Source organism: Brassica oleracea, chromosome C3 (assembly GCF_000695525.1).
Source record: "Brassica oleracea var. oleracea cultivar TO1000 chromosome C3, BOL, whole genome shotgun sequence".
Taxonomy (NCBI): domain Eukaryota; kingdom Viridiplantae; phylum Streptophyta; class Magnoliopsida; order Brassicales; family Brassicaceae; genus Brassica; species Brassica oleracea.
Genome location: NC_027750.1, coordinates 13,712,886 through 13,737,943, shown reverse-complemented (window position 1 = coordinate 13,737,943; position 25,058 = coordinate 13,712,886). Strand labels below are relative to the sequence as shown.

Here is a 25,058-nt window from a genome sequence, read left to right as displayed (position 1 = left end):
TTTTATGATTTAGTTGAAATATCTTTTGTTAACAACATTTTTTATTATTTTTTAACATTTTTAAAGTAATATAAAACTTTAAAATGTAAAATTTAGAGTTTTAAAATGTTTTATTTTAATTATTAATAGTTTCATTTAAGTTGTTTTGTAAAATTTTAGATATATATGGCAAATATTCAACTAAAGTTGATGGAATTGGATATATCATGTCCTTTTCAGATCTTAGATACCCGAACCCGACCCGGACCCGAAAAATTACGGATATTTTATGGGTATTTTAATTATAGACCCGAACCGACCCGGATCCGAGAAGAACCGACCCGAACCCGAACCGAAAATTTCTAAGTACATATTGGATCTAAATATTTAGAACCCGAAAAAACTCAGACCCAAAAAGAACCGATCCGAACCCGACCCGAACGCCCAGGCCTACTGATTCTTGTTTGTAGCAACCTCTGGAGCATAATTAGAGGAGCTGCTGAATTGCCGAATGACGGAACCAAACCGCTTATGTCTACACTGACCAAGTCTCTAGAATTAGTTTTTGTTTGATGATGCAGTGACACTTTCTTTTTCATGTATCCTACTTTAGCTTTCCCTCTCTGATCAGTCTTCTCGTCGTTGGAGATGGTAAATTCAAACAAAGCTGATTTCTTAAAAATTCGGATATTAATTTGGATCTTGGGGTCAAGGTTTTTGGGTAACATGTTTATGCAGAAACTACTCTTCCGATTATAAAATGGGTTAGAAAACAAAGAAGTTAGAGATAACAAGACTCATTCTGTACACTCCTCTTCATCTGAAACCATTCCTTCCCACAGCACACACATTACAGATACACACACTGACATAATTAATCATCGAATCTTTGACTCAAAACTACCAAGAAATGGTAAAAAAGATAAAAAAGAAACCAAATCTACACTCAAACAATGTCATTGCTCCTAAGCTTTATGTAATGTACGAGAAGACACACCGTGTAGTAGTCTGACAAAACCCAAGAAACTAAGCTTTCCATCTGAATGTCTTATCCAATCCTGAAGCACAACATGCACAGGTACTGATGGTCCGAGTCCGAGTTCCTGCAGTCAACAATCAATGTTTCTAAGTTTTGTTCTTCTCCATGAGTCTCTCTATGTGAATAAAAAAGGGTAAAGATTCATATACCGATGCAAGTTCCTCAATCATAATGGGTCTATTCCCATCTTTCTCAAACAACTCGTAAGCACGCCGTGCGTGTTGCTCCCATGTTTCCATTGCTTCCATCTGATAAACACTTAATGCTGATGCACAAAACTCTTCAAAGTCTAGTTTCTTGTATTGAAGACAACTTATCTGCATCCCCCAAAAAAAGAAGATGTTATACCGTTTTTAAACAAATGATTTAACTATTAGGTGTATGTAATTAGCCTCTTGTTTCTTACCATGTGAACAAAATCTATGACTCTTGCATCCTTCATAGCATCTGTTGCGCTCTTTAAAATTGCCTGAGATTTGTATGAAAAACATAAAAAAATCATATAAAATCCCAAATGGTGATAGATGGAATGGAATCACTGAAGACAGAAGTAACTCACTGTTTTGTAATTCTGCATGGAGATATATCCATTTTTGCTTGGCCCCAACAATGTAAATTGCTCCCTCAGATAAGCTAGCTGTGGTACAGTTAATGTCTTGGCAAGAGCCTGTAACCATGAGAAGAAATTTGTTTTTTATATCATACAGTCAATGTCTTTGGCAATAGAATATGTAAAGCTTCTTGGAATCCAACTCACAGCTAAAGCTGATTTTCTCAATGAAGTTGACATTATGTACACTTTCAAAAGCTTGTATATGATCATATCACAAGGTATCTTCAGTTCATGCGAGCCAACCAGCCACGGATGACCTGAGATTTACATGTTTTCACAAATATAAGACATGATACTAATGAGTTATAGAGATGAAGATGACGAGCATATACTTACACAAAGCCTGTGCAGCAGTTAGTCTTTTACGGTAATCTTTATTTAGCAACCTTTTCACAAAATCTACAGCATCAGGTGATAGTGAAGGCCAAGGAGCTTCTTCAAAGTTGGGTACTGACTTAAGTACAGCTCTGAAGATTCCTGATTCAGTACGGGCCCAAAAGGGTCTACTCCCACAAAGAAGAATGTAAGCAATCACTCCAATACTCCACATGTCAGCTTCTGTTCCGTATGTACGGTGCAAAACTTCAGGGGCTACGTAATAAGCACTTCCTACTATATCATTCAACCTCTCGTCTGCAGAAATTACAAACCATTGTCAAGTTTTACCATTTATCAACGAGATGATTGGTTCATTGTTCACATGTCTGACCTGGCTTGACGTAATCAGAGAGACCAAAGTCAATTGCCTTTAGAGGAGAAGTCTCATCCTTTGTACTGAACAGAAAGTTCTGTGAGAGTAAAAGAAACAGAACCGTCATTATCACTCTTCAAGACTAGAAAGTGAAGTGTCACCTAAAGCCAAATGAATTACAAGAAAAAAATCTATAAACTACCTCTGGTTTGAGGTCACGGTGAACCACACCTTGGAGATGACAGTAAGCTACAACACTAAGAATCTGAACCATAACTTGTTTAGCATCTTCTTCTGAGTATTTTCCACCTCTATATGAGATCAAACTCAACAAATTCAATACGTAAAAGCATTCAAAAGGCATAGATAAGCCCACATGTTATGTAGCAGGAGATTAAACTACCTTTGAAGTATTTTGTCCAAGAGCTCACCACCTTTACATAACCTAATTAAACAAGAGATTAGAGTAACTAAAAGATTAATCAAAAGTAGCATAAGACAATGAGGTATACTTACTCCATCACGATGTAAACATTCTCATCATCTTCAAAAGCGTCATAGAACTGGACTAAGTTCTTGTGACCAGTCAAAGCTCGCAGTATCTTCACTTCTCTACTAACATCCTCAATCGCAATTGCTGTTGTCATCTGCACCATAAAACACTAAGCATTTGAATAGGATCTAAAAACACACTCAGACCAAACCTAGAAATAACATCAAATGTCAAGTTAAAACATATAACATTTGAACACTAAACTCTATTCGTGATCACACCTAGATTCAGCATAAATCTATGAAAGAATCAATTTTAACACTAACAGAAAGTGATCAAGAACCAAACCTTGGACTTAGGAATGACTTTAACAGCTACTTCTTGTCCCTTCAAGCTTCCTTTTTTACCTTTGGCAGAGCAAGTATACCCAAAATGCCCTCGACCCACCTCGCCATCAATCTCGTAGTGCGAAGCAAAGTGTTTCGAGAAGCCGAAACTCTTATCAAGACCGATCTCGAACTCCTTGCCTTCGGGGATCGTGACCCCGTTGGGCTTGTTGGTGGAGCCGTTGCGACGCGCGAGGAAAGCGCGTATGTGCTTAGCAGGGGAAGGAGGAGGGAAAGGTCTCTTGAAGATGCGCAGAGGCGTCGAGCTCGCGCTCGCCGGCGAGGGTTTGAATAGGCTAGGTAAAGGGCTTGGACTGTAGAACGGAAAGCCTGAAGATTTAGCCGCCGGAGCTTCGTCGGAGGAAACAGGGGTGCTCTGTTTTGATTGCTGTTCGATGGGTTTTCCGTGACAGATCCCCATTAATTATGAGATGGGGAGTTACAGGGAGGTGAAGAATTGTGATTTACACGAGAAAGTAAGAAGCTTTGAAGAGTCGGTTAGTTTTCCCGGGAAAAACAGAGTTTCAGAGAAAGAGATAGACTACACGCAAAAGAGGAGGAAGAAGGAGAGAAGCGAGTTTCGTTACAATGAGATGGTAAAGTTGAGTAAAGACATTAGATGAAGCAAAAGCAAAAGTGTTTGAGATTGAAAAAAGAAAGTGAAAGAAGATGCTTTCTCAGTAGCAACAAGAAAAGAGAGAGAGAGAGAGAGCATAAACACAGACAAAAAGTAAAGCTTGATTGATTTATTTTGATTTTGATTTTGGAGAAATTAGGAGCTATAACAAAAAGACTTTTACGTATTTAGACATATACCCATTGCATCAAAAGTGTCACTGTTCGAAGTATTTTTTTACTCTGCTACCTCTACGGCACAAACATTTCATTATCCGCTAAAATCGTAGACCAAATCTTCTATTAGGATACGCAAGATCTATCCCTCTGTCACATTATTCTCTTCTGTATCTTTTGTCAGGTTGCATTTCATTTAATTGCATTACGATAGAATTTAAAAAACAAAAATTTATGATTTGGGATTTCTCTCCCATTTTGTTCTACTATTCAGTGAAACCAGTCACCGTGACGGTCAATATGGAGGAGAACGACGGAACGCAGACGGCTGTTGCGTCTTTGGTGAAGCTCTCTTCCGCTGCGTCTCCGGTGAAGTTCTCGGTCTCTGTGTTCCTGGTCAAGCTCTTGTACCTGCGTCTCTAGTGAAGCCCTCTGCCGCTGCGTCTCCAACGAAGTTCTTCACCGTTGTTTCTCCACTTCATATATATGTTATATATGTTGTACGGTTGACGTTTCATATAAGATCTTCTTATTCGTTAACCGTGTAAATACTATATTGACTCTATAACAATTTGACATAAAAAAAAATCGGATTTTAATCTCAAGTAACTCATTTTTTAAAGAAGTATATATAATATTAATTGTCTAACAATTTGTCGTGATCAATGAAAACATTGCCTAAACATTACTCGTATATTCATTTCATATGTCATAGTTAAAATCTTGATTCTTATAAAGTTATGTGCCTGTAATATGGAGTCAAACTCTTTGACCGGTCAATATTTACAACCGACGAGTAATTCTAACAATACCCGGCTAAGATGAACTTTAATACATTATCGCTTAGGGTGAACGGGCAAGTTAGCCAATTAACAAGACACATAACTGTATAAGAAATCAGTTTTGTAGATAATTTGTTTACACTTACGAGGTATAGGGGTAAGGTTGGGAATAAGTGTGTTGGTATAAGGATTTAGATAACCACACCAAAAAATACTACACTTGAAACCCTTAATAATAAACGCTTAATCCAAACAATAAATCCAATGCCATGAACCCTAAACCCATAATGCTAGACCCTAAACCCAATAGGAACCCCATAACCCAACCCTAGTGACTAAACCGTAAACAATAAACCTAAAATACTAAACCCTAAATCCAAAATACTAAACCTTAAACCCAATAGGATCCCGGGAACCCAAAACCAAATGTCTAATCCCTATTGTATTTAGGGTTTAGTCTTTTGGGTTTAGGGTTTAGGGATTAGACATTAGGGTTTGGGTTCAAGGGTTCCTATTGGTTTTAGGGTTTAATATTTTGGGTTTAGGGTTTGGAGTTTAGTGACTAGGGTTTAGGTTCTGGGCTTACTATTGGGTTTAGGGTTTAGGGTTTAGTGACTACGGTTTGGTTTCGGGCTTCCTATTGGGTTTAGGGTTTGGTATTTTAGGTTTAGGATTTAGTATTCAGGGCATTGGATTTTTTGCTAACTTATGTATCTGTAATATAGAAACAATCGAATTGGCCGGTCAATAGTTACAACACTCGGTTCATTCAGAAAGTATCCGGCTAAGCAGATATTTTAAACGTTGTCATTTTAGGTGAACAGAGATGTTAGCCGGTTAAATCGATAGTAAACTGTATACGAATTTATTTTTCTACATACCTTGTTTACACTTACATTATGGCGGAGGCTGTAAAGTTGAGAATAAGAATATAAGATTTAGGATATAGTAATAAGGGTATTGAGTTTAGTGTTTGGGTTTAGAGTATAGTAATATATAGAGTTTAGTCTTATCCTAGTTAGAAGTATTGTTAATGATAAATAGTATACGGTTAGTATATATTGTACCTGGTGCAAATAAAATATTGGCCGGCTAATATTTTATGGTCTTGTCATAACAATCACATACACGGCTAATATATATTGTATCCGGCTAAGCAGATATTTTAAACGTTATCGTTTTAGGTGAACAGAGATGTTAGCCGGTTAAATCGATAGTAAACTGTATACGAATTTATTTTTCTACATACCTTGTTTACACTTACATTAGGGCGGAGGTTGTAAAGTTGAGAATAAGGATATAAGATTTAGGATATAGTAATAAGGGTATAGAGTTTAGTGTTTGGGTTTAGAGTATAGTAATGTATAGAGTTTAGTCTTATCCTAGTTAGAAGTATTATTAATGATAAATAGTATACGGTTAATATATATTGTACCTGGTGTAAATAAAATATTGGCCGGCTAATATTTTATGGTCTTGTTGTCATAACAATCACATACACGGCTAATATATATTGTAGCTGGGGCAACAAAAGTTTTGGCCGACGAATATTATATTTACATATCTAAATAACAAAAATAATTAATTGTGTGGCTACAAATGATCAATGTGATGGCTCAGCACTCTTCGAACTTAGGGAGAATCATGGGAGTGCTGATGAAGCGAACAACCCCATGAATCAAAATCTATATAACATCTGATTCGACTTCTGAATGTTTTAAATCAGAATTCTGGTAAAAAACGGAAAATTACACATTAAATTGATTCTGATCAGTTTTGGAATTCATTAGAAGAATAAAAAAAGAAGCAGATGAGGAAATAAGAGTATGAAGAAAGAAAAAAAAAAAAATTGGCAAATCTTTTGTTGGATTTGGGTTACAGCTGCGATGCAAATTCGTATAATCTAAAGGAAATCTTTTTATTATCTTGCTAAATCCACCTAAATATCTTATGTCAGAAAAAAGATCCTAGAAGTCTACGACCTGGAAGCTGAGTCTTCAAGCGTCGAGGATATTGCCGTCTTTTTGATTCCTTACTGCCTGCCACGTATGCTCATTTTTTCCTTTGTTGGCATTCTCTTAATTTCGTGATCTTTCTATGTTTTTCACCTAAATTGCTCTTGATTTTGATTTTGATTTTTAATATTTTTGGTGCTTTATTTTTATTTTTATTGTTTCTAGTAGCAATCTCTTTTGTTAAATGTGAATGTGATGTTTGGTTGCCAAGAAAGAGTCGTGTTTGGTGACTATTCTGCAACAGAATTATAAATCATATCTTAAAGTTTGTATTATAGAGAGATACAATTCAAGGAGAGTATAGGGTGAATAGACGAGTCTATAAAAACAGGAATTTGAAAATGAGAGATTGCCAAATCTTACCAACAAGGCTCAGAGCAGCGTTGTCTTTGCACTGCACAATCTGCAATGCTAAAAAATATCAGACAAAGGATCCAAAAGAGTCCTTGAATCATGCCAAAATGATAAAAAGAGAGTACATGACCTCGAAGTTGGCACTTGATAAAAGCAAATCTACCCAAAGAAATGTCTTGCATTTATAGGTTAGTATATTGTGTTGTTTATATGAAGTTAACCATACTTCACTGGTCCACATATGTAAACTGTACATATCTTTTTTCTTTTAATTTGATTTAATATTATACTATTACATATTATATTAAACTCTAGTTTCTTTCCAGTTTGCATTTTAAAACTGAAGAAAATGAGATAATTTCTCCAGATTTTTGTTCAATGGCATATTTCATTTAGATTTGTTGTTTGCCTACTCTAACTTAAAAAACAACATTTTATGAATTTACTTGCACGTCAAAACCGAAATCAATAGAGGAATGAACAATCCCTCATGGGTTTTGTAATTGGTACATGTGATTAATATATGAATATATCGATACGTTTCTTATCGTAAAAAATACTTCTCGTCGTTGGCATAATTAATAACCTGAGTTTCATGGTTTTAGTTTTCTCATGACAGGGTGTTTTAGGGCAGAGCTTTATAGATTGCACAAAAACTATATAGACTGAAGTCCACTGTATATGTGAATGTCGCAGGTATTCATGAATCATGCATGGACAAACCCCACATCAGTCACGTTTTAAATGACGGTCTCGTCTAACATAAAAATACATAAATGTTCAACAAAAAAAACCATACAAACATATTTTAATTATATATATATATATATATATATATATATATATATCCTATCATACTTTGTTTAATTATTTTTTCTTCTCAATGGAGCTATCAATTGCTATATATTAGTATTATTTATTGTTTCGTGGACTATGCTGCACTCAAATTCAATCGTCATAATTCGTTTAATGTCACTATGTCATAATAACTTTTCTATTGCGTGAGATGAGACAATTACTATCTCACGTGTTACAATGAGTAGGAGATCCAATTTCAATAGCTGGAAGGCAATGATTTGATTGATTCTCTCTATTGAAATGCATGTCTTGAATATTTGTGTACAAATTTAATCAAAAAGATAACCAAGTCGTGTTTAGTTACCGGTTCTTATTAAAAGAAGAAACACGTAGAAGAATGAATGTTTATTTTCAAAACCAAGTAGAAGAGGCTAAGTTAATAATTTAACGGACATGTGCTTACCAAGTTGGCAAGGTTAAAATTAAATAATCAAAGATGACGATGTTATTAACTAAGTCACACTGCTCTTGGACGCCTATACCGATGGACTCAAACTTTCGAGCTTATTTGCATATTTAGTGAGAGGGTTTATCCAGAGCCGGCTCAACACTGTTAAGGATCCTAGGACGAAAAATATTATTTTTTATCCTCTAAAATTATATGTAAATAATGTTTAAAATGTTTTTAAAATTTAATCAGTAATGTTTTGTAATGAAAATAAAACAATATACATATCAAATAATTTGGGCATTTTTCAATTTTATTGATTATATTTATAATTTTTTATATATAAAAATATAGATTTTTTTAAAAATTGGGCCCTTAATTATTTTTTATATATAAAAATATAGATTTTTTAAAAAATTGGACCCTTAATTAATATTATACGGAAGGACACAGACTTTAATAAGCTGGCTCTGGGTTTATCTGTAGGCTACACTTTCTTTTTGAGATTAGTTTGAGTTTTTTAGGAGGTCCGGGATGCTTTGGTTAAAAAAATGATATAATATGTGTGATAAGAGAGTTGGAGCCTTTGACGTACGGACGTGGTCTTGTAACTCGAAGTGTTTATATAATTGTCTTATCGGAGTCACTGCCACTATGGAGTGCTCTACACAAGTGTAATTTGGGCCTTTCTGTGCAAACCTAAGAGAGAGCGCCAAGTCTCCTTAGATGGGCTTGAATCCTATATTGCTTTATCCTTCTTGTTCTTTTTTTTTTAACACAATCCTTCTTTCTTGTTCTATTATCAATTTTGAAGTGATATTTTTTATGGAAATTTCAAATTTATTGAGTAATAGCTAAATGTGACATTTAGGTGTGTGATCTATCTAAAAAGAATTTGTATACTATGCTAATGAACCAAGAGCTTTAGTAATTGCTAACTTCGAACCATCTCATGAATAGTCTCTCCAACTTGCGCGTGCATGTATATTGAAGCGAAGTGGTGCGATTTCGAACGATTCTATCACCGTAATACATGCTCCACCATGCCTTCGTGAGTTCTTCTCTCTCCTCACCATTTTTAAAAATGAGAAACAGCTTGACATTTCATTTATACACACACATTTTTAAAAAATGTAAGTGTGACCCAAACAACACAAACTGTGAAATTTTTGTTAGAAAGTGATTGTCGCAAGAGTTCTGTTTCTTTTAAGTAGAAGTGTCGAACTAAACTATATTAAAGAGAACAGTTTTTATTTTGAAACATAACTAAAAAAACAGTTGCATTCATATATACTAGATCTAACTTTTAAGTTATCAAAATTTTTGGAGAAACATAAAATATATTGTGTATCCTAGATAAAGTGGTCAGGCGTAAACGAGTTTTATATGGGGTATAAAATAAATGTTGTTATCCGATTTAGTAATATTTAAAGAATATTGAAAGGTTATATTTGTTCCTAGTTTATATTTATATTGATTAATAAAGTTCAAAATACTATGTTACATCGATCACTAATAAGAAAAAGGTGATAACATGATTGTATTCTCTGACACAGTTTTAAAAATATTGATTCAAAACTCCTTAAGCTTGATGTAGAAATCAAATTGTGTGGAAATTCCAAAATAAATTGTGTGGAACGAAAAAGAATTTTGTGGAAATTCCAAAACAAATAATTAATTGTTCATTTATATAAGCTGTTTAAAACATTTGTGTAAAATCTCAACATAATTTACATAACGGGAAGATAATATGCTGAGGTTGATAATTCGGTATTTTAAGTATTCTAAGATTCCGGTAAAACCCTGAAGTAAGTGAAAAAGTTCCGCATTTGTCTAGGTCGATAAACAAGACCACTCACTACCAAAAAAAGCTTGTTTCACATCATTTATTTATAATATATCAATACTATTAAAAAAGAAAGAGTCCTGAAAAATCTACCTATAAAAGTTGTTTGGAACATTTCATTAACTAACAATATTTTTGGTCTTACCATAATATTTAACTAATAACAGTACATAACCGAATATTTCTCTAATCATAATTTATGTATTGATATCGTAGACATTTATTGTTACCTATATATTTGGAAATGTTAGCATCAGTTATGGGGTTAATTTTATATCCACCTATATATTTGGAAAATATATATCTTTTTCAACCCAAATATATATTTTCTCTGGGGTTGATTTTTATTCAATCAATATATTGATATCATTGAACAATATATTTTTGATGAGATTCTAATAATACTAAGGGGGTGTATTCAACTGAGAGTTTCAGGTGATTTGTATTAAAATGACAAATCCACTGTTATTGAAAAATGAATTTTAAAAACTCATTTAAAATCCACTGTTATTGAATTTGACATTTCTTAAAGTACTCTGAAATCCACTGTTATTGAAAATATTTTAAGCTGTGGTAAGTTGTGGAGTTTTAAAGTTTTCTGGTGATTTTAGGGTGTTTGGGTAGGATTTCTTAGTTAAAAAAATTAAAACCCAAATCTCATAGTTTTGGGTGATATTCTAGAGTAGTTTAACAAAAATCACTTAAATCTCTGCAACTTATTGAAATCATCTAAAACCCCATTAAAAATCAAATCAAATCAAATGTTAAATTGAATACATCTCTGCAATTTAACATTTGATATGATTTGATTTTTAATGAGGTTTTAGATGATTTCAATAAGTTGCAGAGATTTAAGTGATTTTTTTTAAACTACTCTAGAATATTACCCAAAACTATGGGATTTGAGTTTTAATTTTTTTAACTAAGAAATCCTACCCAAACACCCTAAAATCACCAGAAAACTTTAAAACTCCACAACTTAAAATATTTTCAATAACAGTGGATTTCAGAGTACTTTAAGAAATGTCAAATTCAATAACAGTGGATTTTAAATGAATTTTTAAAATTCATGTTTCTATAACAGTGGATTTGTCATTTTAATACAAATCACCTGAAACTCTCAGTTGAATACATCCCCTAAGTTATGTACTGAGCGAGGATGATTAGAATAGGAAAACTAAGAAGTAAGCTCGACTAAATGTAAGTAGGTCGTGTGTGTTAGATATATTAATAGGTAGATGTATTAATTTAATAAAATGAGCCGTTAAATATTAGTATGCTTAGGTGGTAGTCGAGTTGTTAATATATAGGTGGGTGGGTGTTAACTAGAGTAGAACCTCTATAAATTAATAATGTTAGAATTTTGAAATTTTATTAAATTATAGAGATAGTGATTACAAATTTTTTTTTATTTAGATTTCTTATTTTAAGATAAGAAAAATATTTGATTTTAGTGTATAGACATTAATTGTTATTTCTGAAATTTGAAATTTATATTAATTTTATTATATTATTTGGTGTATATACTATATATTGCATAGAGCTTAAATGTGGTTTTAGATATAATATTACTAAATTTTATCAAAAATATATGAAGTGTTAAAAGAATATAAAGATATTTACATTGTGAATATAAAACAAATTATATAATAATAGGTTATTAATTATATAAAATGTATACATATAAATTATTAATTTATAATTTTCATGGGACCATATATTTACATATAATTTTCTAAAAAAATTATTATCTTATTATTTTATCGATTTGTGTCAAATTTTGAGAACCAGCAAAATTTATTAATTTATAAAGATTATTAATTTATCGAATATTAATTTATAGAGGTTATACTGTATAAGGCTTAAGTATTAAAAATTGTTAAAGGTAAAAATATTTCTGAAAATATGATGGCACAAAAATAATATGTCATTATATTGTAAGGATAATTATTAAAACGATTATGTTAGACTAAATTATTATATGACTGAAGAATAACTTATAGTTAATGAAGGGGTGCAACATTTTACAAGTAGATTTTTGAGATGATTTCCTTTTAATAGTATAGAAAGATATAAGTTGTGATGTATGTCACAACTTTTGTAATTTAATAAATTCATTGTTATCAACTTTTTACATAATTAAACATGTAACAATATTTTATATACTTTGGTTTATTTTTGTGTATTTTGATAGTTAAAATACAGATAAATAAATGTGACCATATTTACCCCAGTTTATAATTTCTATATTACTAAATATACAAATTTCATTTTAAAATTTGAACACATTCCTCGAACGCACGTTCGCTCGAATCTGTATATGTCAGTATTGTTTATTTAAACCAAAATTTTAAATCGTCAGTTCCGAATCGCGATCGTTTATGTGCTTACACATTATCTTATAAAAATTCAATAAAAATATTTTAATTGCAGAAACAAACCCGCGTTTTATAAGCGCGGGTCAAAATCTAGTATATATGTTAGATATAGAGGAGTATCTTACCATTCATCAACAAATCACTCATTAAAGGCGATTCTCTTGGCTGCAACAATTCAGAAAGATGAATATGTTTGCTGAAGTTCTAAAGCTAAAACGCCAGTTTCATTTCTACAAGAGTCTTGCAAACGATGAAAGGAACAACGTTGAAGTACCTTCCAAACTGATGCAGAAATATTCCAAATATCGTAATTATGTAGTTTATTATTTATTTAGGTATTTATCTTAATTAATAGGATTTAACTTTAGGTTTTTAAAAATTTTAAGGTTATTTGGTTTTTATATAAATAGGCTTCTTATGTCTAGATTAAAAACAAATTTTGCTACGAGATACCACCTAAACTAAGGTCGATAATGACTATTCAATGAGAGCCCCGAGACAATCTTCAAAACTGAATTGTACAATAGTAGCTTCAGGGCCGGCATCCTGGTTTACTAAAACCATTGGCATTCAATGAAGTCCTAAGCATTGACTCTTCCAAAATGAACGAAGTCCTAAGCATCCTGGTAGATATTTTTTCCTAGCCAACTCAAATTAATCTGTACCTTTGGTGGCACTACAAAACAGTGAAACAGAAAATGGTCACGAACATTTATCAATCAAATGATCAAATCCTAGTACTCGTGAACAGAGAATACTAAACACCTTAAGTAGTGGATTCCTTGATGAACTTTTGAATTATAAAACTCATAATAATTCTGCAAGGCTTCCAATACAGTTGTAGGCTTCTGAGAAGTTGCAGCACTGTATAAGTACGCACGCTTAAAACCATTCACTTCCTGAAACTCAGTTTCAAGGTCAAATGGTTGCTTAGCGTTATAAAATTTGATAAGAAGGCCGAAATATACAGTGGTGTTAAGATTTGATACTTGGTGTAAGATTCGGAAATATTTACGAGCGCAACGACCTAGAAAGATGAGTTTGGAATCAGCGGTAATTGTTGCAGAGGAAGAGGGGCTGAAGTAGACGGGTAGTGAAGAGCAGCGGCGGACGCATGAGAAGCTTCGTGATATGGAACTTCCATAATGGAAGAGGCAGAAGCGATGGAGATAGTGTTTAGGAAAAAAAAACAAAACGAGATGAATCAGATAATTGATTTTGGCGTTAATTGCAGTTATTAAAAGCTATTATTGGGCTGAGATCTCCATTAGTTAAGGAAGAGAAGTTAATCTTTTTACGAAGCAGTTATATAGATTCAAGTTAATCTTTTCATTCCTAAATATTAACTGATGCAACCTAAGGTAAAATAACATCATTTTTGTTTAGTTGATGTTAAAAAAAAAATTAGTTACCTTAATTTTCGCAGTTAAGGTTAATTTATAATATATTATTTTAATCTATTTTTATTTTTATTGGCATCAGTATTTTTTTACGTTAGTTTTATATCATTTAGATAAGTGATTTTAAACTACGAAATAGGTGCATCATTTATATATCTGAGATAAATTTATATAATAACATCATTTTTGTTAGAGTGATACAAACTATTTTTATTGGCATCAGTTTTCTTTTTTATGTAAGTTTTATATCATTTAGATAAGTGATTTTAAACTACAAAATAGATGCATCATTTCTTTAACTGATATAAATTTATATAATAACATCGGTTTTGCTAAAGTGATACAAACTAATAAAAATACATCACTTAGCTGAACTTATGTCAAATAATTTAATTAAAACATCACTTTTTTGCGATTGATGCAAAATTTTACATATTTGTATCATTCTCAAATAAGTAATTTAAAATAGAATCATTTAATTTTGTGATACACTCTAAGTGATTTAATTCACCTTTTTTTTGTAGTGACTTGACCAAGAAGGACAACAAGAACGCATGGAAACAAAAACATATTTGAAATATAATATGATAGGTCATATTTGCTTCTTTGTGAAAAGCAAACAAAATAAAATATCTTAACATTTACACCAAAAAAAAATCAAAACAAATCAGGTAGAAAACAGTCAAATTCATAAAGGAAACAGGGTGGTCAAAATTGTGTGGTTAGAAGATAAGAAAGGGGGACTCGCATGTTTACACGATGAAACACTAACGTATGAGGTCAATGATTGTTTTTTTTCACAATACCCATAAACTTCAAAAGGAATGTTTTAAACTTGGAGTTTTCTGCTTATATTTATCGAGTTGAATACAAATATAACTTTAATGATAGAAAATAGTGCGAAAGCTATAAAGATTTCTATAAAATATACTTTTTGGTCGAGAGGTTGAGTATAGAGGGGACACCACCTGCCTCAAAACCATCACGCTCCATGGACAAACTTTCTCCACCTTTCTTCTTCTTCTTCTATTAGTTTTCTTCAGTGATATTTTATTAAAAGGGAGAGTGATGAGAAGAGTCGGTCCTTTTTGTCTCATAGAGCCAATGGCCCATCAATTTTCATTCCTTTTGCCAGTCCCCTTTTCTCACGCTTCCCCTTCCTTTAATCCCACATTCTCATCCTTCTTCATACTCCAAATATTCACCATTTTAACGTATAAAATCACCTCCATCAATAGCACGAAGTGGAATTCTCAAAAAGTGATTAGTTGTTAATTAAACCAAAAATGATTGATGAGGTTCTAATACCCGTCCAATAAAGTTTCAGAAGCTCTTTTTGAGATTTTATCGGATGAGTATTAGAAAGACATCAATTACTTTTGATTTAATTAACAACAAATCACTTTTTTAGAATTTTCATATCATCGATGGAGGTGTTCTTTTTTTGTCAATCGATGGAGGTGTTCTAAGAGGACTTTTGGACCATTTTATTAAATTTAATATATGTGGCCACAATAAACAACCGTAATGAAGTTACAGTGAAAACATTCGAATGGTCACTCCTATATTGAAACAATTTCTATATGTTTCTTGTTTCTCAGTTAAAAATACCTTTTGTTCTAAGAATCTTTACTCCATAATCGATCATGCTGATGCTTCCCAGTGACTGTATGTATTTAACTATATATACGATCAATAATAAATACATAAGAATATCAGACCCTGCTTAGATTCTTCGGTCTGAAAAATGTGGTCAGATGTAACATTTAGAAAGACACGAACAAAGAATAGGGAGGAGAGATTGGATTCACTTGGGACAAAGGTGACATAAGGGTCGCTTTGAAACTCATGGCACACAAAGATAGATCTCTACTCACCATATACTTATACAGACAGTCTTTTAGCATGTACAAATAGAGCACTCAACATGGTCCGAATTTAAAAATAATTTTTTTAACAAATGTATCAATTAAGGTCTTAAATTTATAAAATTTAGATATATTTCTAAATTTCAGGCTTATATTATTAGAAAAACGTTAGACACAGAGATAGAGTTATTAAACTTTGAAACCACATTATTACTTTTTAAAATATACCATTAATTTTTTTTTTCAAACAGGACCCAAAAATACTTTGACATAACACTGGAACATATATATACGTAATCTAAAATATGAAAGTTTTGTTTCTTTTGGACTTTTTTTTCTCTTTTGAACTTCACCGATCACATCTTGTACTTTAGTCTACATTGACAAATATTCTCGCAATCTTAAAACCCGAATAGTCCTCACACCAACAGCTCAAACATAATAAGAAAATAGCATGAAAACATAACTAATTGATAACTTGAAAAAGAAAAGAAAGAGAATACACTCCTACATCTTATAGCTAAACAATAAAACGTTATAAAGTAGGAACACTAAAAAAGGTTTTGGTAATCATAACCAAGTTAATTATGATCATACGCTATATGTAAATCATCAATTAGAAGCTTTTTAGTGTACTCTCATCATCTCACACCATTATCACGTGTTCCAGTGCACGGCGTCGTTTTGACCGCTCTCCGCCACTTCCAGAACTACATTCCATCAACAACTTGCTTGATCGCTCGAGCAGGGACTTGAGAGCGTTCTGCAAGAAATGCACAGACTGTACACCGTGCATCTCTTTGTCTGCAGCCACAACAAGAACATTTCTTGTCCGACCACCAAGAGTTACCATCTCAGCTCGAAGAGTCTTCATGTGAAGAGAATTAAGTATCTCCATGAGATCAGGCAACAGATCTGATCTATCGTCACAACATAGAGATGCTTTGAAAATTATATGACCGTCGTTTGAATAGTCTCCATAGTGTAGAACACTAATCTCGTCGGTCTCCGAGGGTAAAAGAGTTTGGTCGGAGTCGGAGATCTCTAGGGTTTGTTGTTTAAGTTCTTTGACTCGATGGACCACTTTGGCCAGCAGTGTGGCTTTATCGGTCTGAAATTAAAACATGAAATTACAAATGAAAAGTATGGATCTTTAGAAAACCCATTTTTTGGATAAAGAACTTGAATTTGATGTTCGTATAATATCAACTGAAGAAAGCATGATAACTTTCCAAAAATTATATACTATCCCAACGAGATTCACAAAAAGGCGATGAAGCTTTTGGTATTTTTCTTCATCTTCTCACTACTTGCAAGTTTTAAATATTAAAAATCACTATACATACATTCCAAAATCGATGAACATGATCTTTATCTTTGTAGAATTATATATATGGGAACTATGGATCATCTTAAGAATTATAATTAGGCAAAAAGACTCAAATGAAACCAAAAGAATATTATAACAAAATATCATGAAAATATAGTAGTACTCATGAGCTAACACCAAATCGAATGGAACATAAGAAACATCAGAAGATGCAAAAACCCTAATACCTATTTAAAGATTTTCTCTTATAATTTATAAGATAAACACACGTATGTATCTACTATGTACATATGTATGGGGAGATATATTCACACCAAATAAAAAGTATTAACATGTACTTACAATTTATATTACCTTGGAATTACAAGAGAGTACGTTACATAGTTTGGTGAGATGAGAATTTATTCTCTCTCTTCTTCTTCGCTCAGCTTCTTTGTGATTCCTCAAAGCAGCAATAGCTCTGTCTTGAGCAAGCGTTTCTCCGATGCCAGAGATCGCTAGTGGGTAATAAGATGACGTCGACGAAGACTTGTAGTTCTCGGAAACGCAAAATCCTCCCCCGGAGATTTGGTTTCCGGTTAGGAACGAATACAACATCTGATCTGAGCTCTCTGGTTGCATTTTTAATTTATTTAGCGCCGCCTTCTTCTGCTTTTAGTGGGTTTGTGGAGCTTTCGGTGAGTTATGTCCTAAAAGATTGATTATATATATGTAAATGAGAGAGTAGATAGTGTAGATTTAATATTTATTATATTAGAGATTAATCTTTAATTAGTGTTGTAAAAAATAAAACAAAAAACTTATTAATAAAATTAAAATACATATTGGTGGGGAAAAAGTTCCTATAGAGTTTGGAATTTTTGGGAAGGGTCCTTAATTAGGTCATTCTAATTAAATAGTCTATGATATCAGATGTTTGTCTTCGTAATATTTAATAATGATGTATTACCACAAGTTTGTTTTCTATCCAGGGCTAGTTTGATCATTTTAAGTGATAGCAAAACTAATCCTAAGTAAATGTGTGTTAGTTTTGCATGTATTGTACACCTTATGTGATATTACTGCACAACGTATAATCATATATTACATATTTGTTAAATATCATGTTTTTATTTGGTAAATGAGTTCGGAAACGTTTGATAATTTTACCACCATGACCATATTAATAATCTATATAGATTCTCTCGCGCTTAAATTATATGCATATATCATATATGATTCTTTTGATACTAGTGATATGATACTTTGAGATATCATGATAGTATATTAATGGTACGTTAGGCTTTGGAAATGTGATAACTAGATAAGTGAACAACTGAACATAGAACGATGGTATATTGGTATGTAATCACTAATCACAAAAATAAGCTATTCCATAAATAATGGGCCTAACTAATATTAAAATAGAGGCCTTTTATTAACTCTTGGTGGCTATGCTCTTCTCTCTTTCAAGTTCCTCCTCTGAGCCAACAAGAATGAAACCCCAAACTCTAGCCGCAGGCCGCAGCCCATAAGCTTCTTCTTGATTTTATGTGTGGTGAGAGTTTATAAGAGAACCATGAAGCAGAGTGATACTAGAGACCTGAACAGACACTGCATCTGCTCTGATTAGGAATCAGAGTTACAAGATCTATTCTACATATTTCCAGGATAGTTTGGTTATTCATTTTAAATACACAAAACTTCTATGAAGACAAAGAGCCACTAGGTAAATCAATCATCCAGACAGAAACTAACAACGTAAAAGAGATATAACATTCCTGTCTCTTGTAATCACCAAAAAAAAAAGCCATGAATATTACATAATAAAAAGAGGGGAAGTAACAAGTAGGTTGTGGCCTCACTTGGCCATCATAACCTTGACGAACTCTTCATAGTTAATCTGACCATCACCATCAACATCAGCCTCCTTAATCATCTCATCAACTTCCTCATCAGTTAGCTTCTCGCCTAGATTCGTCATCACATGTCTCAACTCAGCAGCAGAGATGAAACCGTTTTGGTCTTTATCAAAGACTCTGAACGCTTCCTTGAGTTCCTCCTCAGAGTCCGTGTCCTTCATTTTCCTAGCCATAAGGTTCAAGAACTCAGGAAAATCGATGGTTCCGTTACCATCTGCATCAACTTCGTTGATCATGTCCTGAAGCTCAGCTTCTGTTGGGTTTTGACCTAGGGAACGCATCACGGTGCCAAGCTCCTTCGTGGTAATGCAACCTACACAATAAATAAAAATCCACATGGATCTTCTTTACATCTTGGACAAGGAATCAAGAAGTATACGATCAAGAATAGGGATGAAGATACGTACCATCACCATCCTTGTCGAATAAGCTGAAGGCTTCCTTGAACTCGGAGATCTGATCGTCGGTGAGCTGATCCGCCATAGCTTTGTTTTCTTTACGTGAAATATGCTAAAACTGTGTTTTTTTTTTTGGAAAGAGTTTGTGGAGAAAATATGAGAGGGCGATAATAAACCGTTCTTCTCGGCGCCTTTTATTTACCAGAATTATTTTTGAAATGACGTTTAAGCCCTTAGTTTTGGCCTTTAATTACGTTTAATGCCATCAATTTGAGATTTTTAATTTAATGACGAGAGAACCAGAGGAGATGGATCACACGTTTACGCGGTTTCTACGCGGAGCGTTGACTGCCATGTCAGCATTTCCAATGAGTGGGTCTCCCTGTTTGATTTTCCTTGGTTGGTTGGTCGCTGTTAATATTTCTCTCATATTATTATTTAATGCTATTTTTTCTTGTTTAAAAGATTAATTTATTTTTATAGTGGAACAGAACTATGGATGTTTCTTCCAATGTGTTGTACAAGTGGAGCAACATCTGTCAAAATTTTAAAGATTCTGTATTATGAATATGACAGACATTCTTCTGATATAATAAGAGGAGCTTTCACCCACTTCTTTATTCATTTCAAGGCTGAGCCATGACAAGTGGAGTGATAGTGGTGGCAACTGGCAAGCTATCCTTTGAAACGGTGGCGTTCTTTATTTATTTTTTATTTTCATTTTTTTTTGACTAAAAACTTTCAAATTAAATATAAACGAACCATTACAAGATAAGGCGAAGGTCTTATAGCTGGATAAAGTTTGCATGAAAGTGGTTGAATCTCCTCCTATGAAAACATAGAGAAAGAGACTAGAGTAACCAACAATACATGAAAGACAAAAGCTAGTGATAGGATCCATGGCCGCGACGACCACGTTTTCCTCGTCCTCTAACTGTCTTTCAATCCATGTCTTGGTATTTGGTTGGGAGTTTTATTTCTCTTCCACCTCTTGTCAAGCTGAGTGAGCTAGAAGACTCTGTCACAACTTCATCCACATCTCCTAACAATGTGAAACGAGAGGGGCTCTCAAAAGCACAAGCGTTAGATGATGTGGTTATGGGATCAACAACTAAAGTTTTCCGAGCCTCAGTGTTGATAATGCTTGATGGAGAAGACTCCATGATAAGTGTAGTAATGGGAGTAGACTGTTGATCTACTAATGTAGATAAAGTGTTGACGGGGCCAAGTGTAGCAGCAAGATTCTTCTGCTGAATGGGTAAGGAAGAAGGTGCAGAAGCTATCAATGTGTTTCCCGCAGCAAGGTGGTCCACAGTAGTATCTGAAGGAACAGAAGTAGGTGGCGATGCGTGAATGGTTTCAAGTGTGGAATGGAGACCTTCTATCTCTTTAATAGAAGTCTGAGCTGGTGAACTAGCATTTTCCTTTTGTTGTAGGACTATATCAATATCCACTACAGGGACCTCGGAATGGTTATCTTTTGGAGCTGACGAGCAAGGTTCTCCTGCTGAATGGTTATCTTCTGGAACCTGGACGGTCGGAGATGGTAGAAGACACCTCTTCGCCTTGTGTCCGAGGTTTCCACACCTCTCACACATAGATGGAATCCATGTGTATTCCACATTAACAAAGAAAATATTACCTTATTTATCATCCAGTGCAATAAGTTTCGGGAAGTCTCTATCCAGCTCCATCTCCACTAGAACTTTTGCTTCGCCCATACTAGTAGGATCAAGTCGAGGTTTATGCGTAAGGATAGGTTCTCCAAGTCCTGAGGCAACATGACTTATTCCTAGTCTTGAATAGCAACAGTCTGGTATATTCTTCAAATTGGCCCATACCGGAAGCGTGGAGACTTCAGGGATCTTAAAGGATCCTTCGGGAACCCATGGCAATACAAATAGCAAGCAATCATCAATATGCCACACCCCTCTCTGAATAACCCAATGACGAGTAGGTTGATGCGGAATATGAAACAAGAAGGAAGAATCACCAAGCTTCTTACAACTGATCTTACAACTTCTTCCCCATATTCTATTGACCACAGCATGCACAAGACCCCCCGGTGGTAAAGAACACTTATGGAACTTTCCAATGATGTACTCATCCTTATTTTCAGGACCTAGCTTAAGCACTTTTTAAGGAATAGATACCTCAGGTGTGCCATCAAGACGGTAGGTAGGAGTGGCTGCACGGTAAAGGTTCCTCGACTGAGCATTTAATCTCGCAGCCTACGGAAAGCGGAGACTCCCATCGGCTTTTAGTTCTGGAGGAGGAAGCTTCTCGATCGGAGGCTGGACAGCTCGAGTAGGGAACTTACTCTTTGGTTTCTTATTTAAAATCTCGTCATTTAAGGACGGCCAGAGAGCGGCTAACTGATTCCCAACTATCGCCGGATCGTAATCATGAGGAGTACATGGTTCGGAAGGCGTGGCCGGAGGTTTGAAGACAAGAGGTTTTGCCCATGAACCTAAAGAATGGACAAACTTTTCAGAAGCTTGAGTTCTGATATCCAAAGAAATTGTTGCCGGGTTGTCATTCTCAGGAGCTGATATCTGAAGCTGATTTGAAGGAGAAAGAACCATTTGCGATGTATTGTTGACCATGGGAGTGGATGTGTTCTGAAACTCAAGTGACGATGTTCTCTGCAACTGAGCCGTCGGAGCAACCGAGTTTGGTTGATTGACGTCGTTAAGTGAATCTGAAGGAGGAGCGTCACTAACTTGAGTAATTCCAGCTTCTGATGTCAATGGAGGACTCACGGATTCAGGTTGAGTTGTTTTGTTGGTCATCTTTATCGGAGCCGACGAAGTCCGCAACAACAACGACGATGAAGACAGAGACAGAGAGGTACCGTTTGTTAAGTCCATCAGAGCCGGTGAGGTAGCCGACGACAGAGCCAACATCGAAGGGAGAGTCAGGGAGGTTGGTGACGAAGACGGAGAGGTTATTGATGAACCCGGAGCTGCGTCAATCTCCGACGCCATGAAGATATCCGGAGAGAGGATGATGGAGAGGAGGAGGAAGGTTACCGGAGTGGCCTATTTGCGACGACTCACGCCGGAGAACGTGGAGATTGAGTCGTGAAGCTTGCTTAGGGTTTTCGCTTTTCTTGTCGCCGTTTAGGGGCGCGTGTCTTGCAATTTAGGGGCGCGTTCAAGGTGGTTACTGGCGTTCTTTATTTGAAAGGTGTCTTCGCTAGCAAGGTTTCATTTTCCATAGTCATGGCTCCTACCACAATTTCAACAATCTATTTTTACTTTCTTCACTGATCATATCTTCCGACTTATAACATGTTCATAAACTTTTCCCAAGGCTAGTATGCTACCCCCAGTTACCAATAATCGGCACAGGAACACTTCCCGTCAGAGAAATGGTGAAACCTACTACCATCTCTTAACGTGATCTCTCGGTTCTTGATTATTCCAAATGGGTTTACCTTCAGGTACTATAATGAGTGCATATGCAACCGCTAGCTTTACGCTATGCTGCACCAAGTCTGATTCTTTCTCCTCATCATCCATCTCTTGCAACAGTGAAGTTGTTTCAGGCTTGTATCCCTTCAACTTCATCATCTCCATAGTCAGGTCCTTCAGGTATGAATAGATCTCTTTTGATTTAAATTGGGAACAATCTTGACCTCGTACGTTATATAGATATCTCTTTTCAACCATCATCTCGAACAACTCAAGCCCTTGTCTTTTAAACCAGAATGGCCTGAATCATAACAAGAACTGAACACAGTTACAAACCGTCCGGCCTATAACAAGAGATTTTCATCGTCTTATCTTGTTTAAGCACTCTTTCAAGTCATCTGTTTTGAGCGATCTAGGAGATGAGTGTATTCCACGCAACCAACAAACTACGAACATGCATTGACCTTATGACATTTTCACATTTCTCATATACATATGAGCCACCGAACTGTTAACCACTGAGTTTAACTCAATGATCGTATAGGCGTATAGCCATGAATCTGCTGCCCTATGAATACCGACCGTAACACAGCACATCCACTAAAAACACTATCAAGTGTGTAAAACCCTGATATGTGCATTTCTCTATACAAAACATAAAACAACGAACCATTATTTCATTCGTTTTCTGTAAGGTAGCGTTGTCGGATTCTTACTTGAACAAGTGGGCTTACTCAAAAGTTTGAACAGCTGCAAATGTAATTTAAGACATTGTTTTGAGTTGATAAAAGTCTTAACAGAATATACAAAGAACAAAGATGTGTCTCTCTAATCTGAACCAACACAAAGAAGAACAAGAAAGTCTTTTAAGATAAAAAAGAAGCAGAGCTTGTTCGCAGGAGATTCCACTTAGATTCCGGTGGTGGTTCACTTGTCACGATCTTCTCCACCTTCTGCCATTAACTCAAACATTCAGAACAAAGAAACCATTGAATAAAAAGAAATGATATTTTTTCAACCTTTAGCTCTCACCATGAGGATTGGCGCTGCTCCCACATGTTTTCTGCTTCCTCCTCTTTTTTTCTTATATACGACTCTTCTATTATAGATCCAAAACACACAATTCTTATCAAACTTTACATTACACATTCAATGTAACACATATTAAGAGAAGAAATATATAGTCTACTCCTTTTTGTGAACTCATATGATTACCAGTAAATTTTGTGTGTGGGGGTTTGATTCTGTCACAAAGAGAAGAAGAACAACACATACTCTTTTATGTAGCTACATGGATCTCTTAAGAATCAATTGTTAAATAAGCTTTCACTAGCTAAATACAATTTTAACAAAATGGCAACTGGAGAGAGAAACAATGCACTAATTATCATGCTTTTAACTTAACATAAGTGAATAGACATAAATAGCACTTCATTCAACATACAAATAAACAATGCATCAATCCAAAGCCTATAAGCATTTGTGTGTGTAAATAAAGAAACAGTTCTAATGCATCACAAACTGGAAATACATTCCATAGCTGCTATGATGGAGCCTACACATTAATAATCTGCACATTCCTACCGCCTACTAATTTCACAGATTCATAATGTATGCTTTTAGAGCAAAGAAAATTCCAAGGACTCACAAATAGACGTCACTTTGAAAAACAAGTCCAAAACTTGAAAGATTCTCGGCACAAATGATTCAAACTTATAGCAGAGAGCCAAACCAAGTTGACGTTTTTAATTGTTCATGCAGATAATTACTGAAGCTAAACAAGAAAACAATGTTTGCTTAAGCATCTAGTTATAAAACTATAGAAGGATATAGAATATCATAGACATTATTAGCAAATACTGTATATTTATTATATAAGATATTACATATATTTGTATCTATATAGATTAGGAAATATCACTAGTATGTATGTAGTCCTAACTATTATTCTTATGAGAGTCAATATACAATTCTTCCAATCTTCTACTCTCATCATTCTCTACAAAACCCACTAATTGATAGCTTCACAATTTTTTTGTCCGTAAAATAGCAACATTGATAATTCTGGTCAGCGAATTAGGACTGGTAAAATTTAATTTTTTTGCATTAAGTGATTAATTGTTCAATATGC

At 34.3% G+C, this 25,058-nt stretch overlaps 3 protein-coding genes across 3 annotated transcripts; all 3 read right to left on the bottom strand.

The window, feature by feature from the left end:
• Window positions 1-726: 726 nt before the first annotated feature.
• LOC106328263 (CDPK-related kinase 1-like) lies at window positions 727-3,622 on the bottom strand. The gene is made up of 11 exons (XM_013766672.1): window positions 3,164-3,622; window positions 2,839-2,969; window positions 2,726-2,767; window positions 2,525-2,633; window positions 2,341-2,419; window positions 1,968-2,264; window positions 1,776-1,888; window positions 1,578-1,685; window positions 1,425-1,487; window positions 1,168-1,335; window positions 727-1,082 (listed from the first exon to the last, which is right to left on the bottom strand). The coding sequence occupies exons 1-11, from the start codon at window positions 3,620-3,622 to the stop codon at window positions 945-947; spliced, it is 1,707 nt and encodes a 568-aa protein (XP_013622126.1). The 3' UTR covers window positions 727-944.
• A 12,616-nt stretch (window positions 3,623-16,238) lies between these two features.
• Window positions 16,239-17,892, bottom strand: LOC106332594 (transcription factor bHLH106-like). The gene is made up of 2 exons (XM_013771070.1): window positions 17,567-17,892; window positions 16,239-16,993 (listed from the first exon to the last, which is right to left on the bottom strand). The coding sequence occupies exons 1-2, from the start codon at window positions 17,831-17,833 to the stop codon at window positions 16,529-16,531; spliced, it is 732 nt and encodes a 243-aa protein (XP_013626524.1). The 5' UTR covers window positions 17,834-17,892; the 3' UTR covers window positions 16,239-16,528.
• A 1,003-nt stretch (window positions 17,893-18,895) lies between these two features.
• On the bottom strand, window positions 18,896-19,732 carry LOC106334961 (calmodulin-5). Its single transcript, XM_013773371.1, has 2 exons — window positions 19,521-19,732; window positions 18,896-19,426 (listed from the first exon to the last, which is right to left on the bottom strand). The coding sequence occupies exons 1-2, from the start codon at window positions 19,594-19,596 to the stop codon at window positions 19,053-19,055; spliced, it is 450 nt and encodes a 149-aa protein (XP_013628825.1). The 5' UTR covers window positions 19,597-19,732; the 3' UTR covers window positions 18,896-19,052.
• Between the last annotated feature and the right edge of the window lie 5,326 nt (window positions 19,733-25,058).

Excerpts from the sequence above, each read along its gene's own strand:
- LOC106328263 (XM_013766672.1), bottom strand. The coding sequence starts at position 3,622 with ATGGGGATCTGTCACGGAAAACCCATCGAACAGCAATCAAAACAGAGC. Across the intron at positions 2,420-2,524 it reads ACCGTGACCTCAAACCAGAG|AACTTTCTGTTCAGTACAAA; the intron begins GTAGTTTATAGA and ends TTACTCTCACAG. Across the intron at positions 1,336-1,424 it reads TCATAGATTTTGTTCACATG|ATAAGTTGTCTTCAATACAA; the intron begins GTAAGAAACAAG and ends TGGGGGATGCAG.
- LOC106334961 (XM_013773371.1), bottom strand. The coding sequence starts at position 19,596 with ATGGCGGATCAGCTCACCGACGATCAGATCTCCGAGTTCAAGGAAGCC. Across the intron at positions 19,427-19,520 it reads ATTCGACAAGGATGGTGATG|GTTGCATTACCACGAAGGAG; the intron begins GTACGTATCTTC and ends TTTATTGTGTAG.
- LOC106332594 (XM_013771070.1), bottom strand. The coding sequence starts at position 17,833 with ATGCAACCAGAGAGCTCAGATCAGATGTTGTATTCGTTCCTAACCGGA. Across the intron at positions 16,994-17,566 it reads TACTCTCTTGTAATTCCAAG|ACCGATAAAGCCACACTGCT; the intron begins GTAATATAAATT and ends TTTTAATTTCAG.